The sequence below is a fragment of the Podarcis liolepis genome (assembly GCF_965112155.1).
Source record: "Podarcis liolepis genome assembly, chromosome: 6".
NCBI classification, from domain to species: domain Eukaryota; kingdom Metazoa; phylum Chordata; class Lepidosauria; order Squamata; family Lacertidae; genus Podarcis; species Podarcis liolepis.
In genome coordinates this window covers 51,598,370-51,612,010 of record NC_139559.1, presented here as the reverse complement: position 1 = coordinate 51,612,010, position 13,641 = coordinate 51,598,370, and the positions used below count along the sequence as shown (strand labels likewise).

The window sequence follows — 13,641 nt, the reverse complement described above, 5'->3', positions numbered from 1 at the left end:
CCAAACCCACTCATTCTCCCCAGGCCCACAATCTCCTTAGCTCACCCAGCTGTTCACCAGCCCAGCTTTGCATGGCGAAAATGTACTCTGAAAATGATTTCTGGGCTTGGATAGGGTGGGATGTGTGAGTGTGTAAAAACTAGCCTACTGCACCAAAGTAAAATTCGCATTCATTGCTCTCTGCCCACGATTTGCATGTGGCGTCCGGAAGGTAGAAGGATAGCAATACTAAGGGCTGGAATCCTAACCCTACGTATCTGGGAGTGAGGCTCATTGAATTATGCAGGACTTATTTCTGAGTAGACATAGTTGCAATGTGCTGTAAACTACCCCCTTGTTGTTCCCTACTGTATTCATTCTCTCACTCGCTTTTGACCACAGCCCCACTTCTAACTTGCAACATCCGCGGTGCGCTACACTGCACGGATGTTGTGAATGGATGTTGAAACTGTGCATTCTCTACACGAAATGTTAGGAACAGCACGGGCGGGTTTTTACTGCCCAATCGCAGTTAACGCTAAAATCCTAGCTTTTCTGCATTGTCCCTACGGATACATTTCATTTCAACTCTGGACGAAAATGGCGCCAAAAGAAACCAGGAAGTTGGTCGTTGTGACTCAGTTTTTGTTCCGTCTTTGACGCCGATTGGCTTGATGCTGTCAGCCCCTTTCCTTGCGAGCCTTCCGCTTGCCGGGCTGAGGTTGTGCTTCGGTTTGATTGGTTCCACGCTAGTCGGAAGGAGGTTCTGAGTTGGACGCGCGGAAAGAAATCAACAAAGAGACGAAGGTAGGGATGTTACTCGTGGCCTCTCTAATAGCACCGTTCTGAGTATGAATGTGCATAGAACACTCCCTAGTGTGCATATTCCTTCGTGCATGTGATATGAGGAGCCGAGCCCTTTGGTTTTACTACACACGCAGCGGATGAGGTTACAGAAACTTGAGGTGGTAGAATGGACCATACCAGTTCAGGCTACGGATGAAGGACCCCGCAATGCTCCCCTATTGGGGAGCTGGAAGCTTCCTGCAGATAGAAAACTAGCACAACAAGGGAGTGACCCGTGTAGAACTTTTCTCTTTGATGTGTTAAATTTTGTACTTTCAAAGAGTTTTGCATAGGAGATAGATAGATAGATAGATAGATAGATAGATAGATAGATAGATATATCTAAAGTGATGCAATCTATTACAGGAACTCAGGATTCCTTATTTGTCTATTCTTGTATATGTAGAATACATCTATTAAGGAGTAATAAAGGCAGGCCTCTTATATCACTCTTCAGTTGCCCTATAGTTTTGTATATCCATATTGTCAGCATTTATATTCATAGTTCTTATTCACATCTTGCCACCTTGGTGGAATACAGGGTACTGTATACTGTGTAGAGTGTTGCACGTTTTGCTAATTTTGGATCTGGAGATGGTGAAGAGAAATATAATTTGACAGTGGTACATTTTTTTTCTAGGCTGGCAATGAGCAAACTCCAGTTGGCAACACGCAGCAAGCTAGGAATACAAAGGAACACTGGGAAACAACAGAAATTGCTGAAGAAATGTGAAGGAAATACCACACTATACAAAGGTGCTTGGGTTACAAAAAGATTTTTTCGTCAGCGTAGGATGAAAGAAAATTGAAAGGAATTGTTTGAACCTGTTTTCAGGATCAGTTATTTTGTGGTAACAGCTATTGAACTCCCCTCAACTTTTTAGCTGGCTATGCATTCAAAGGCTGAATCAGAAGCTGAAGTTACAAATATCTCAGATTTAATGCATCACTGATTCCACAAACTGGCTTTGGGATAGATGGAGTTTTCCTTATGAAGGAATTAGAAAATGTTTAGCGTTGCTTGGCCAACAACACAAAACCTGAAAAGTTGTACCTTCCTTGCCTCCGTTCTTGTAGCATTCTTTGAACCAAATTTATTTGGTGACCTTTTTTTTTAAAAAAAGAAACTTAGTTGAAACTTGTAGAGTCAGAAAAGTATTCTGTTTTAGGATAGTGTGACATAAGCAGACACGGTGCTTGTTGTCTAGTTTGCCATCATAGGAGCTTATCTTCCTGCTTTGAATTTGTATGATACAGGGATGTGGAACTTCCAGGCTGGGGTCCAATATGATCCTCCAAGAATCTCTGTCAAGCCCATAGGACCCTCCCCAGGCCACACAACCTCCTGAGCCCCGCTGCTCATAGCCCTGCTTTGCATCCTCCTTAAGTGTTTTTGCTAGCTAGAATGTGTCCTTGAACTCTGAAAATGCTTCTTGCTTGAGTTAGATGGAACATAGAGAATAATGTGTGAGTGTGTAAAAAAAAGCAGCCTACTACACAAAAGTAAAAATCCACATTCATTGTTCTCTACTCACATTTGTCTCTAGCCCTGCCCACCATTGGCATGTGGCCCCAAGAAGGTCACACAGAAGGGAATACGGCCCTTGGGCTGAGAAAGGTTTCCCCAGCCCTGGAAGAATGACATGGACAAAGGAGATATCTGCTGAGGACTTCTGTTTCTGAGGTTAACAGAAAGAGCAGATCTTTGGGGAATATTTGTAGAGGGGTATGCCAGTAGGACTGCTGTTCTTCAACTGTCTATCAAATACGTATTCCCCTCTGGCCCAGCACAGGTTTATCCACTGCCGTGTACATTTGTACAACCCAATAGAAATTGCCACTGCAAAAATTGTAACTGGCCTCTCTTTGTTGCAGGAGTGCCCAGCCAACAGTCTTCATTCCACACCTTCAGCAATGCAGCTGAAATCAAAGAGTTTCGGAAGAGGCTGCTCACCTGGTACAACAAATGCAAACGAGATCTTCCTTGGAGGAAATTGGTATGGCATATTGTGCTGGGCTTCTAGGATGCACAGAAATATCTTGGAAGAGAGAGACAATTGCTTTGCTGTGTCCTGTTCCCTAAAGTCCCCTGTTCACTCTTCTACAGGCTGCAGGTGAAGATGATGCCGACAGACGAGCATATGCTGGTGAGAGCAAGAACTCTCAGTAATTCTGCTGGGGATTCCTGCCATCTATCTGCATTCAGGGGTGCTCTAGAGATAAATGCCGCAGGCTGCACACAACACTGTGCTAGTGGTAGCTGTAACGTGGTGGTATCAGTTTAACTGCTGAGAAAAATACTTTGAATTGTGGCTCCTTAGTCCAATTAAGGACATTGGTGTTCTGCATTGCTAGAGATCCCCTAGTCAGATCATGGCACTTGACTTTTGGCAGCAATGTAATATTTAAGGGGCAAAATAGAACTGCATGCAGAACTCGTTATCTCTAGCTAAACATTCCCCCTGGGATACAAAAAGGTTGCTTAACCTCTTACAATTGCCTTTAAAGTATATTGAGCAGCACATCCCCTCCCATTTGCCATGCAGAGCAAGGAAGGTCTCAGAATCCCTGATGCACCTGCTTTCTCTTTGTGCCTGCAGTGTGGGTCTCAGAGATAATGCTCCAGCAGACCCAGGTGGCTTCAGTGATCAACTACTACAATCGCTGGATGCAGGTGATGCTGAGATCCTTTTCTCTCTGTGGCATGCTTTGTTGTGCATTAGCTCCTGAATTCTGGATCTTGTATCCATTGTGCTTTGGAGACCTTGTAAACACATCCCCGTTTTCCTTTTTGATACAGAAATGGCCAACCTTGCAGGACCTGGCTCAGGCTTCGCTAGAGGTAAGAATGAGAATGCAATATTTTGTGTGTGTTCATGCATGAATATTTGAATGGAACATGCAGCTTTGCTCTCCCCCCCCCCCTTTTAAAAAAAGATTTAAATACATGTTTTTTAAAAAATACTGAAATACCCCCAAAAATCCACAAAAATGAAATAGCAAAAAATTAATAAACTAAGCAAAAGCAAAAATTATTGGTCTGGTCTAATATTTTTTTCTAACTCTATTTGGAAATAGGAGGTGAATGAGCTATGGGCAGGGCTTGGCTACTATTCCCGAGGGAAGCGACTCCAGGAAGGTGCACATAAGGTACTCTATAGACAGTGGGTCAAGACACAAGGCATTTTTGCAAGAAGATAGTTTCCTTTATGTCCTGTGCTTACAGAAAGAAAGATTTTCTAATAGCCACTTAGGAAAGAACCAGGTGCAAAATAACTAGCTACTGTAGCTATTGTACTAACTAGTCTAATTGGGAGTTCAGGTAGGAATAGCAAAGTGTTATTAGATGGCAAGGTGGGAACCCCAAATAGTTTACTTTTGAGGTCCTAAGATGAGTAGCTTCCTAAAACTGAGGGTATAGTTTGTAGGAAATGTATATCCCAAATCCCCTAATGTTTGTATCCCACCCTTCCTTCCAAGAGGCAATGGGCAGTATTTTAGTCTCATGATATCTTATCACCAGAAAGCCCACCTTCTTCTTAATGTGCTGCTCAGGTTGTGCTATAGAAACACAAAGCTCTGATACTGCTTCAGTCACTGAACCCTATATAGTGGCAGCAAGGGCATCCCAATTGTTAGCCCCATCTGCAATGGCAAGTCCTTCTTCAGTGAAAGCCAACCTACTTCTATTGCAGTAGAGCAGAGGGCTAGGAAGGTTCTGCAATAGCTTCTTCCAAGGACAGCAGTGCCACATCCTTTGGCCTGGAGGAGCACTGCCCCCACAGGCTCATCAGATAGAAGTACTTCCAGGGCTGGCCCTGCATTCCTTTTCCCCTCCTGCTTCAGAGTCCTCAACCTCATCCCCTGAAGAAGGGGAATCTGACTCCAGGATCATGACACCTTAAAGGGATGTTGGAAGTTTTAACAGCGTGCCTAAGAACCACCAGAGGTGGTGCTTTTGAGTGACAATGTCCCTGTGTTGCTTCAACTGGTTTATTTTGCAGTTGGTGTCACAGATGGAAGGACATATGCCCAGGACAGCAGAAGAGCTGCAGAAGCAGTTGCCGGGAGTTGGAAAGTACACTGCAGGAGCTATTGCATCCATAGCGTTTGGTCAGGTAATGAGGTTGCAGTCTGAGTGGGCAGATTTGCTTTAGGAATCTGCACAAAGGAATATTAGCCAACCTGGCTTTGGGATTCTAAGTCCTTAGTCAAGCTAGAGGGCTAGACACTGAGAGCCAGTGTGGTGTAGTGGTTAAGAGCGGTAGTCTCGTAATCTGGGGAACCGGGTTCACGTCTCCGCTCCTCTACATGCAGCTGCTGGGTGACCTTGGGCCAGTCACACTTCTTTGAAGTCTCTCAGCCCCACTCACCTCACAGAGTGTTTGTTGTGGGGGAGAAAGGGAAAGGAGAATGTTAACCGCTTTGAGACTCCTGAAGGGGAGTGAAAGGCGGGATATCAAATCCAAACTCCTCCCCTTCTTCTTCTTCTTCTTCTTCTTCTTCTTCTTCTTCTTCTTCTTCTTCTTCTTCTCTCCTTTCCCTTTGCAGCTGATGTTCACTCCTGTGTTTCCCTTGATGCCCCTAAAAACAGTGAATTGGCTACTAATTCCCTCACTGTTAGCGCTAGAACAAGTAGGAACAAATAGGAAGATCTCAGCCAAGGAAGTGGTGTGTAATTTAGATTTCTGCTCTGTATGGCATGACTTCATAATCTGTATAAGTGTAAAGAAAGAGTATCAGTACCTTTCTAACCCTGTGACTGGAAGAAAGACTAAATTGTGGCTAGTCTTGGTCATCAGTCCTAAAGAGTAACTTCCTTTTGTACAATATGAACACAAACCAAACAGAGGTGGTATCTGGCAAGAGAAACAAATATTAATACAGAATTTAATATGGTCACTAGACATTACTATCTAAGCCACTAAACAATGACTTGTACCTCTGTGCACTCTGCTTCAAACCAAAGACTTCCTGAACCATACTTGATATCCTAACCACTATGTAATCTCAACTTTCCATGGATTCACAGATTGAATTTGATGCAGGCAGAAGGCCCTCTGTGGCCTAGTTGGGCTCTTCAGTAGCTCTGTCAGCAGCCCTTAATGGAGGCTGGAGCAGAAGTTGTCACAAGTACAGTAACGACTGGGTTGATGTTTTGTCCAATGCATCCAGGTGACCGGTGTGGTGGATGGGAACGTAATTCGGGTCTTGTGCCGTACACGAGCCATTGGTGCTGACCCCGCCAATGCATCTGTTGCTGACAGACTCTGGTAAGGGAAGGAATGGGGTTGGGATGGTGCAAGCATAGCTTTAGGACCTGAGAGTCAGGAAAGGACAATAGCTTTTGGAAGATAAAAGTATTTTTTTCCTTCTTCCCCATCAGATATCCAAACTGGAGACAACACATCCTGGCAAAATCTAAACTGTTCACAGCCAGTCCCTAATTGCATATAGTGGACTTGCAGTTGGTTTCCCCTTGCTAAGTTTGAACTCTTAAGGTCAAAAATATAGTGAATTAGCAGTTCAATCAGCAAACCAGGAGCTGTACACACACCCAGAGAAGTTGGGGTGAATAATGCAGTCCTTCACATGTAAGAAAATTCCATTCAAATCAATGGTAGTCCTAACTAAATGTTCGTTGGCTCAAGAGGAAGAGCTAGGCACTGTGGAGAGTGACAGAGGGCAGAGAATTTAGAAATGCTGCTCTTCATCTTTGGAAACTCCCCATTACTGATTGCTGAGCTTTTACAGAATGCTGGTTTCTAAAGCCCACTCTAAAATTAGGGAGTAGGTAGCCACCTCTCTAAGAAATGCTTCCCTACAGCACAGAGCAACAGCTGGCAGCCCCAGGGAAGTTTTTGTGCAAAACTAGCACCTCTCTCTGTCTCTTTTTTTCACTCTCAGCTCTCCCATCAATGTGGTTGTAGGTCAAGAAAGCTCAGGAGTTGTTTTTTGAGACTGCTGCTTTAGAAAGATTTGTTATGCTTGCTAATGTAGGCTGCTGTCGTTCTTAGGGCTTTAGCACACGCTCTGGTGGACCCATCCTATCCCGGTGACTTTAACCAAGCGATGATGGAATTGGGGGCAATTGTGTGCACTCCCAAGGGCCCACGGTGCATGGAGTGTCCTGTGAAGCAGCACTGCAGAGCACGCCACAAAGTAAGGGAGCTCCTCCTCTATACCCTTTGCTGTTCCGCATGCTCTGGTGTTTTGCTGTGGAGTCAGATTATTATTTTCTGTTGGGAAAAAAGAGCCATTTCCTGCAAAGCTCCCTGAACACTCCTTGTACACATACCACACAGACATTGTATGGGGGTTCTGCATGTCTGCTCAGAAGTACTTTGTTCAGTTGTGCTTACTCCTTAGTAAGTGTGTTTAGGAATGCTGCCATGCACATAAATTCCCTCGGAGTTCGTTCAATTTCATATGGTTGGATTTCCTCCTAAGCAGAAATACAGTCTAACAAAGCCACCTATTGATGCTTCGTTATAATGTCTTCAGTTAATCGTATTCTAAATTGTGGGTCCTTCCTAGTTCCTTTCACATAACCAGGCCCACTTGCATCTCTTTTCTTAAAATGTTGCATATACAACACAGATGTGCATCCTATTCTGTCCTTGGGTTTGGTCTCAACTTTGGAATCATGGCTAATGTCGGCATATAGCTTGATGTTAAGACTGAGGACATGGGAGTTCTAGAAGAAGCCTCAAGTACTTGCACAGTCCCCCACCTCTCTGTTCACTGATGGTTGGAACCTTTTCCTGCAGGTGGAAAAAGAGCAGGCAGCCTCTGCCAAGAAACTGTTTGGAAAACCTGCTTCTAAGTGCCCCCAGGTGCTGGATGTAGAAGAATGTGGTAAGCGCATGAGAAGACCTGGCATTACCAGGTTGGTGGTTTGGAGTTTTTTTACAAGGTGGGAAAACTCTCAGATTTCGACCTCCAGCAAATCTCTACCTTCTCTTCCCAATTCCACCAGCAGCCCTTCTTTATTCAGGGTAGTAGATGCAAGAAGGAGGAGGAAGAACCAGAGCCATCTTCTGTAGCCAGCAAATTAAGCCCCCCCCCCCCAAAAAAAATGAAACATACTAAATCCAGATCTGTTTTTAAGGAGCAAACATGGCCTTTTTATTTGAGCAGGCTTTTGTGATGGTTTATGAGAGTGTTGCTGTGATGAATGGTTTTTGATGAGATCTCCATAAAAATAATTATTAAAATGCAAACAAACAAACCCACCCTTAATATGTTAATTGCATTTTAATTATCAATCTGATGTATTTTATGCTGGTATTTGTATGCTGCCTTAGGCTTATGGCAAATGCATGGCAAAAATTCATTTTTAAACACGTCTGTCCCTAAAAGTTCTCTGGTAGAGAAGCAGAGGAGCACTGGATCCTTCCTCTGAAGTATCTTATTTCCCCTGCAGGTAGTTATTGTACCATAGTTGCTCTCTGCTTCTGGTAATCTATTGTTTGAATTGTGTAGGTTTATCTATGAGAACCTAGTAAATGAATACACATTGATCTCTTTCACACGTGTGATTGCATAGAGTCTATAGATAGATCAGAGGCGGGAAACATTTTTTCACCCCAAGTGCTACGTTCTGTAACGGGCAACACAAACGTCTCTATCCTTCAGCCAGGCAAGCAAAATGTATTATCACAGTTCAGGGAACATTCCTGCCAGGCTGAGACACTTGAGGAGGCCATGAGAGGCATGGCCTGTGGAGAGTTCCAAGGGTCCAATAGAGAAACCTGGATGACTGGAGGTTTCCCACCCTGGTATAGAGCTATTGACTAGACTGGCTCAAATTCAGTTTAGGTGTGCAGTTCATGCTGCACTGAGGAATTTATTTATTTATTTGCAGTGAGATTAGAAGTTTCTTGTTTGGTTGTGAATTGACATTTGTCAGCTTTGCCCCCATGGAATGGGCAGCATTGGTTTAACTCTGGCTTCATTAGCAAGCCAGGCCTTCCTGTTCTAGAACATGCCACCTCCAGCAAATATGCTTTGCAGACAGTTGCCTGTTGCCAGCAGATCAGAGCCAGGCATCTCATCTGTTTCATTCTTCCGATTTGTAGCCGCTGCCACCACAGGGAGCTGCTCCCTCTGCCTGCCTCCTTCAGAGCCATGGGATCCCAGCCTTGGTGTGACCAACTTCCCCAGGAAAACTGCCAAGAAGCAGCCCAGGATCGAGTGCACAGCCACATGTGTGCTACAGAGAAAGTGCAGTGATGGGAAACCAGAGTACCTTATTGTGCAGAGACCTAGCACAGGTAATGGTCTGAGAAAGGGAGGCTTACCATGCCTGGAAAATCTGTTGTTACATCTCCAACTCCTGCACCCACCCACGTCAGTGATCATTCCAATTTTATGTTGAGGCACGTTTATGACTTTGAGCTAGTGGTTGCAGAAAACAGATGCCTGCAAGATGGGTCAAGTTTATCTGCCAGTCCATTCCAGGCCTCTATACTAGGTGCCAGGCAAAAACGTTTCAATATAACCAGGCCTTTGGCTGATTAAGGTTCTGTGGTCTTTAAAATGTGATTGTGGGAGGGAGGGTTATTGGTTTGTTTTTGCTTATTATGTATCTTGTGTTCTCATTTTGTATTTTTATGTTGTGAACCATCCTGTGGATTTCAGATGAAGGGTGGTATACACATTTAATAAATAGATAGATACCCTGGGCACCCAGACCTGTCTCTGTTATTGAGCATTTTTTCAGCTGTTGAAAAATTCATACCACAGTTGAAGTAAAAGAAAACCAGATGAATTATTTAAGGCATTACTTTCGCCTGCACTAGTCAAGGGAGAGAGCACTCAGCCCTGACGTAGGCATGTACCTTAGGAGCATTGCTCGTTTACTATGGAAGCAGTGTTTCTAAATACATGTCTTGTGTGCCTGATAGAGGGTGGTTATGTTTAAAATATGATATTGACAACACAGTATTTATTTAGAGCATTTCCTTGGTGTTTTGTGTACATTATCCCAGGAATCTCTGCGACAGCCTTATTAAGTAGATGCATATTATCCCAGGTTTTTAGATATGGCTGAGAATATGTAACTTTGCCAGAGGATACAAAATTTTATGTCCAAGATGATTTTTTGAACCAGGGATTTCTAGCTCATAACTCAGGCTCTTAACTACGATACAATATCAGCTTGTGCTGGTGACGGTACATTTTCTTGCAGGTTTGTTGGCAGGGCTTTGGGAGTTTCCAAGCCTCCTCCTTGAGTCAGGGCAGGAGAAGCGGCAGAAAGCAGCGCTGGCAGATCACCTCCAAGCTTGGGTTGGTAGTAACGTGGCAACAAGACGCCTGCAGCATGTTGGAGAGGTACATTGAACCCCACTCCCTGCAGAATTGGCCCATTGTTTATACAGTGTCTCTCCAGCAAGTACCTCCCCTCTCGCCGCCACCTCCCCTTGCATGGGATTTACAACCTACAACCTGGGGTGGCATTAGCATCAGAATCTCTGTTGCTATTAACTGCCAAACAAAACCTTCAGGATGTGTGCCATGCATGAAGCTGGTTTGATGGGGAAGACAGTTGTTCTGTTTTGTACCTGACAGATGGAGAGTTTTGCAGTTAAATACCTGGCAATGAAATTACTGCCCCCATGAATATCTGGAACAGTATTTGTCAGGATTGAATTAAATCTCACTTCAAGCCATTCAGTCCTCAGATTATTTTTAGATTATCACTCAGATTATGCCATAGGTGGGAGAGATCATCATGTCTTGCTAGTCAGCTACTGCCCGTCTTAAGCTTGGCAGCCCCAAGTGCTGCCCCCCCCCCCACTGTCTGCCTGCTTCAATGGTTGCTTGGAGCTCAGAGTATCACTTGACAAGTGGAGTGAACTACTTGACCCCCAAAGGCGCACTACTCCGTTATCTCCCGAGACAGACGGATGCCAACAGGCTACATTCCAGCCAAACAAAAGTCAGGTTTTAATATACATACACACACATACTTTCATCCAGGCAGGCCAGGAGCATTATTGCACTTCAAGGCCACATTCCAGCCAGGCAAAAACACTTGGAGGAGTATGACTGGGGAGGGGTGTGGAATGGGAAGGAGGCACAACCTAGTGTGAGTCTCAGCAACTGGGAAGAGAAGCCTGGAGAACTGCAGTCTGCCTCCAGGCCTGCGCCCCTGTCCTAGTTCTAGAGCACAGTCTCTGCTTTCTTCCCTGTCTTCACTCCCACAGACAAGTAGGTTGTGTACCTGCAGCTCCTTGTCCTGAAACAATGAAGGTTGGGAAGGAGAAGCTCCCAGGTCTCCATGCAAAGCCCAGCCTCCCTCTATGAGGCTGCAGCTGGGTTTCTTCCTTCCCAAGGAACTTGTCCTTCTTACCTGCCAGAAGGTAGGGAGGGAAGGGATGCTGTGACATAACGGCATCTCTCACCTTCCGTAACCACATCTACATATCTTCAAATCCTTCACCAGGTTCTCCATATCTTCTCCCACATCCGCCAAACATACGTGATCTACTCTTTGAATCTGGATCAAGATGAAGGAAACTGGGATGTGGAGCTGGAGCTGCCGGCATCCCGGTGGGTGACCGAAACAGAATTCCACAACTCTGCCATCTCCACAGCCATGAAGAAGGTACTGAGAATCTAGAGCTTGGTTGCTTCAAGTTTCCCAATGGACCCATATGTCAATTTCTCCTGAGAGATGCAGGTGACGCAACAGCATGGAATGTTAGCCCCAGCTTCTGGGGAAATGCAAACGTTAACTGCAGCTGGAAGTATGACTGAACATAGCTTTCTAGCAAGGGATACACTTGGTCCACTTTTAGCTGCTTCTCTTGTTATGTGTGCTCTGTCTCCTCTTTCACACTGTCCCTGTGTTTCTGGCTCAAGCAATCAGTGGTTCCAGGGGGCAGCTGATACGTTAAAAACGCCTTTGTACGTAAACAGTTGCAACCTGCCCCCTCATATGGAGTCAACACCATGTATTCATTATGGTGCTAGATGTGTTATGTGGACTGTCCTACTTTTCCAGGTCTTGAAAGCTTATGAAAAGTGGAGCCCTACAATCAGTACTGCCAAGGTAAGGACATCCATTTGCTAGAGCTGAACAGCTCTTACCTCTCTCTGCAGCTCCAATCATGTTCCTAGAATTATTATTATTTATTCCCCGCCCATCTGGCTGGGTTTCCCCAGCCACTCTGGGTGGCTTACAGCATATCTAAAAACATAATAAAAACGTCCAGTGTTAGAAACCTCCCAATACAGGGCTGCCTTCAGATGTCTTCTAAAAGTTTTGTACTTCTTTATCTTCTTGACATCTGAAGGGAGGGCATTCCACAGGGAACAGCATCTCGCCCCTCTGTCTACTGAGCTCCATCACTGGTCCCGCATGTTGGGAGCCACCAGTTTGAGGCTTGCCAACTGCACATCCTTCCAACCACGCTGGGTGGGTCCTGCTGGTTTGTCTCCACCCTTCTTGCCAATGTTAGGCCTATAAGCAAGGGGATGGGATTTAGAGGTGGCCGCAGTGCTTTCTCCATCAAATGCATATGCATGTGTGACTGTACAGATTGTCAAGAGGAAACGGGACTCCCTACACACCAGCCAGACCCTGCATGAAGAAGGTAGTTTTTCCAAGAGGCAACTTTCTCTGGATTCATTTCTTGCAACAAATCCCGGGGACTGATGGCAGTCTCTATGCTCTGCCTGACCTCATGTGAGTACACTCATTCCACACCCAGCAACCTTGTACAACACTTGGAAGCCCCATTGGTGCCTTCTCAATGAGCATCACCGAAAGGTCTCAAGATTCTTGCCTGGGATGACACTACCCAGGCAGTGAGGTGTGCCTGCCTGTTGTAAACAGTGCTAAGCTCCATAATCTTACTAGAGTTCAGGGCTGTGGGATGAGTCCAGTTGTTTTGTCTGCATTACCATTCAGCTGATGTGCCTTACCTTATAGTTTCGGAGATGAGGGACTGATCTCCAGCAAGGATGTGGTCATACTGGAATGAAACACTGTGGCTGCAATGAGGGCATCATGGGGATGTTGTGACTTTAACATTGTGCCCCTCCACTCCAATACATAACACGGGCACAATTCAAACAAGTGTGGCTGTAGTGGCTCCTAGGAGGTCAGAGTTTATTGGTGTGCCACACTGCAGTAAAATGGACTTTTTAAAAAAGTATATGAGGCAGGCTGACTGAAAGACTTATTCTCCAGTGGATGCTAAGCAAAAAGACTCAATGTCTCTTCTGCATCCTTCTTAAATGTTGCTTTCTTAGAGCTAGTTTATTCTCAAGGACAAGTAACTATGCAATTGCCATTTGCTCACATCCATAGTCAAGAAAGTGTTTTGCTGCTGTACTAGATGCCACAATTGCTGGAGTTCACAGATGAAACTGTTTTTCAGTACATGCAGTGTCCTGTTTTAATTGTGGGTTTGCTAATAAAATTTTAATGAATTTTGACTGTGGCGGTTATTTAGTTATGCTTTCTTCTTCTTAACTGATTGTATTATTCACACTGTAGCGTTGAAAATTGGCACGCACACAAACACACACAACCTTAAATATTGTACTAGCATGTTGAGACCTGCACAGCCATGTCACTGTCAAGGAACCAAGAAAGTCCCTTTAAAAGCAAGCATTCAGAAGTCTGTTAATACAAAGGTGGAATATTGTGGAGTTTTCAGTTCTTTTCCCACTATTTCTAGTATTTGCCATTTCACATGTGAAAAAAGCACAATAAATGACTACTCTATAATCTCCCCATTGCTCCCCTGCGACCAAAAGGGGCACATTGGTAGCATTTATCAAAAGGGTAACTACCCTGCC

General features: G+C 44.7%; 1 protein-coding gene across 3 annotated transcripts; it reads left to right on the top strand.

The window, feature by feature from the left end:
* The first annotated feature begins 23 nt into the window (after positions 1 to 23).
* On the top strand, positions 24 to 13,273 carry MUTYH (mutY DNA glycosylase). Of its 3 annotated transcripts, XM_083509636.1 has the most exons (17): positions 24 to 786; positions 1,466 to 1,581; positions 2,701 to 2,822; positions 2,933 to 2,972; positions 3,426 to 3,499; positions 3,626 to 3,667; positions 3,904 to 3,975; positions 4,830 to 4,943; positions 6,001 to 6,098; positions 6,843 to 6,987; positions 7,596 to 7,683; positions 8,907 to 9,101; positions 10,019 to 10,161; positions 11,276 to 11,437; positions 11,837 to 11,884; positions 12,374 to 12,520; positions 12,767 to 13,273. In XM_083509636.1, the coding sequence occupies exons 2-16, from the start codon at positions 1,473 to 1,475 to the stop codon at positions 12,488 to 12,490; spliced, it is 1,569 nt and encodes a 522-aa protein (XP_083365762.1). In that variant the 5' UTR covers positions 24 to 786; positions 1,466 to 1,472; the 3' UTR covers positions 12,491 to 12,520; positions 12,767 to 13,273. The 3 variants fall into 3 exon arrangements, with proteins under 3 accessions (XP_083365762.1, XP_083365761.1, XP_083365763.1); XM_083509635.1 differs by having other exon boundaries at positions 26 to 786; positions 12,374 to 13,273; XM_083509637.1 differs by lacking the exon at positions 24 to 786 and having other exon boundaries at positions 1,555 to 1,581; positions 2,701 to 2,972; positions 3,372 to 3,499; positions 12,374 to 13,273.
* Positions 13,274 to 13,641: the final 368 nt, after the last annotated feature.

Coding starts and splice junctions, on each gene's coding strand:
- MUTYH (XM_083509636.1), top strand. CDS start 1,473: ATGAGCAAACTCCAGTTGGCAACACGCAGCAAGCTAGGAATACAAAGG. Junction 1,582..2,700: donor AAATACCACACTATACAAAG/GTGCTTGGGTTA, acceptor TCTTTGTTGCAG/GAGTGCCCAGCCAACAGTCT. Junction 2,823..2,932: donor ATCTTCCTTGGAGGAAATTG/GTATGGCATATT, acceptor ACTCTTCTACAG/GCTGCAGGTGAAGATGATGC.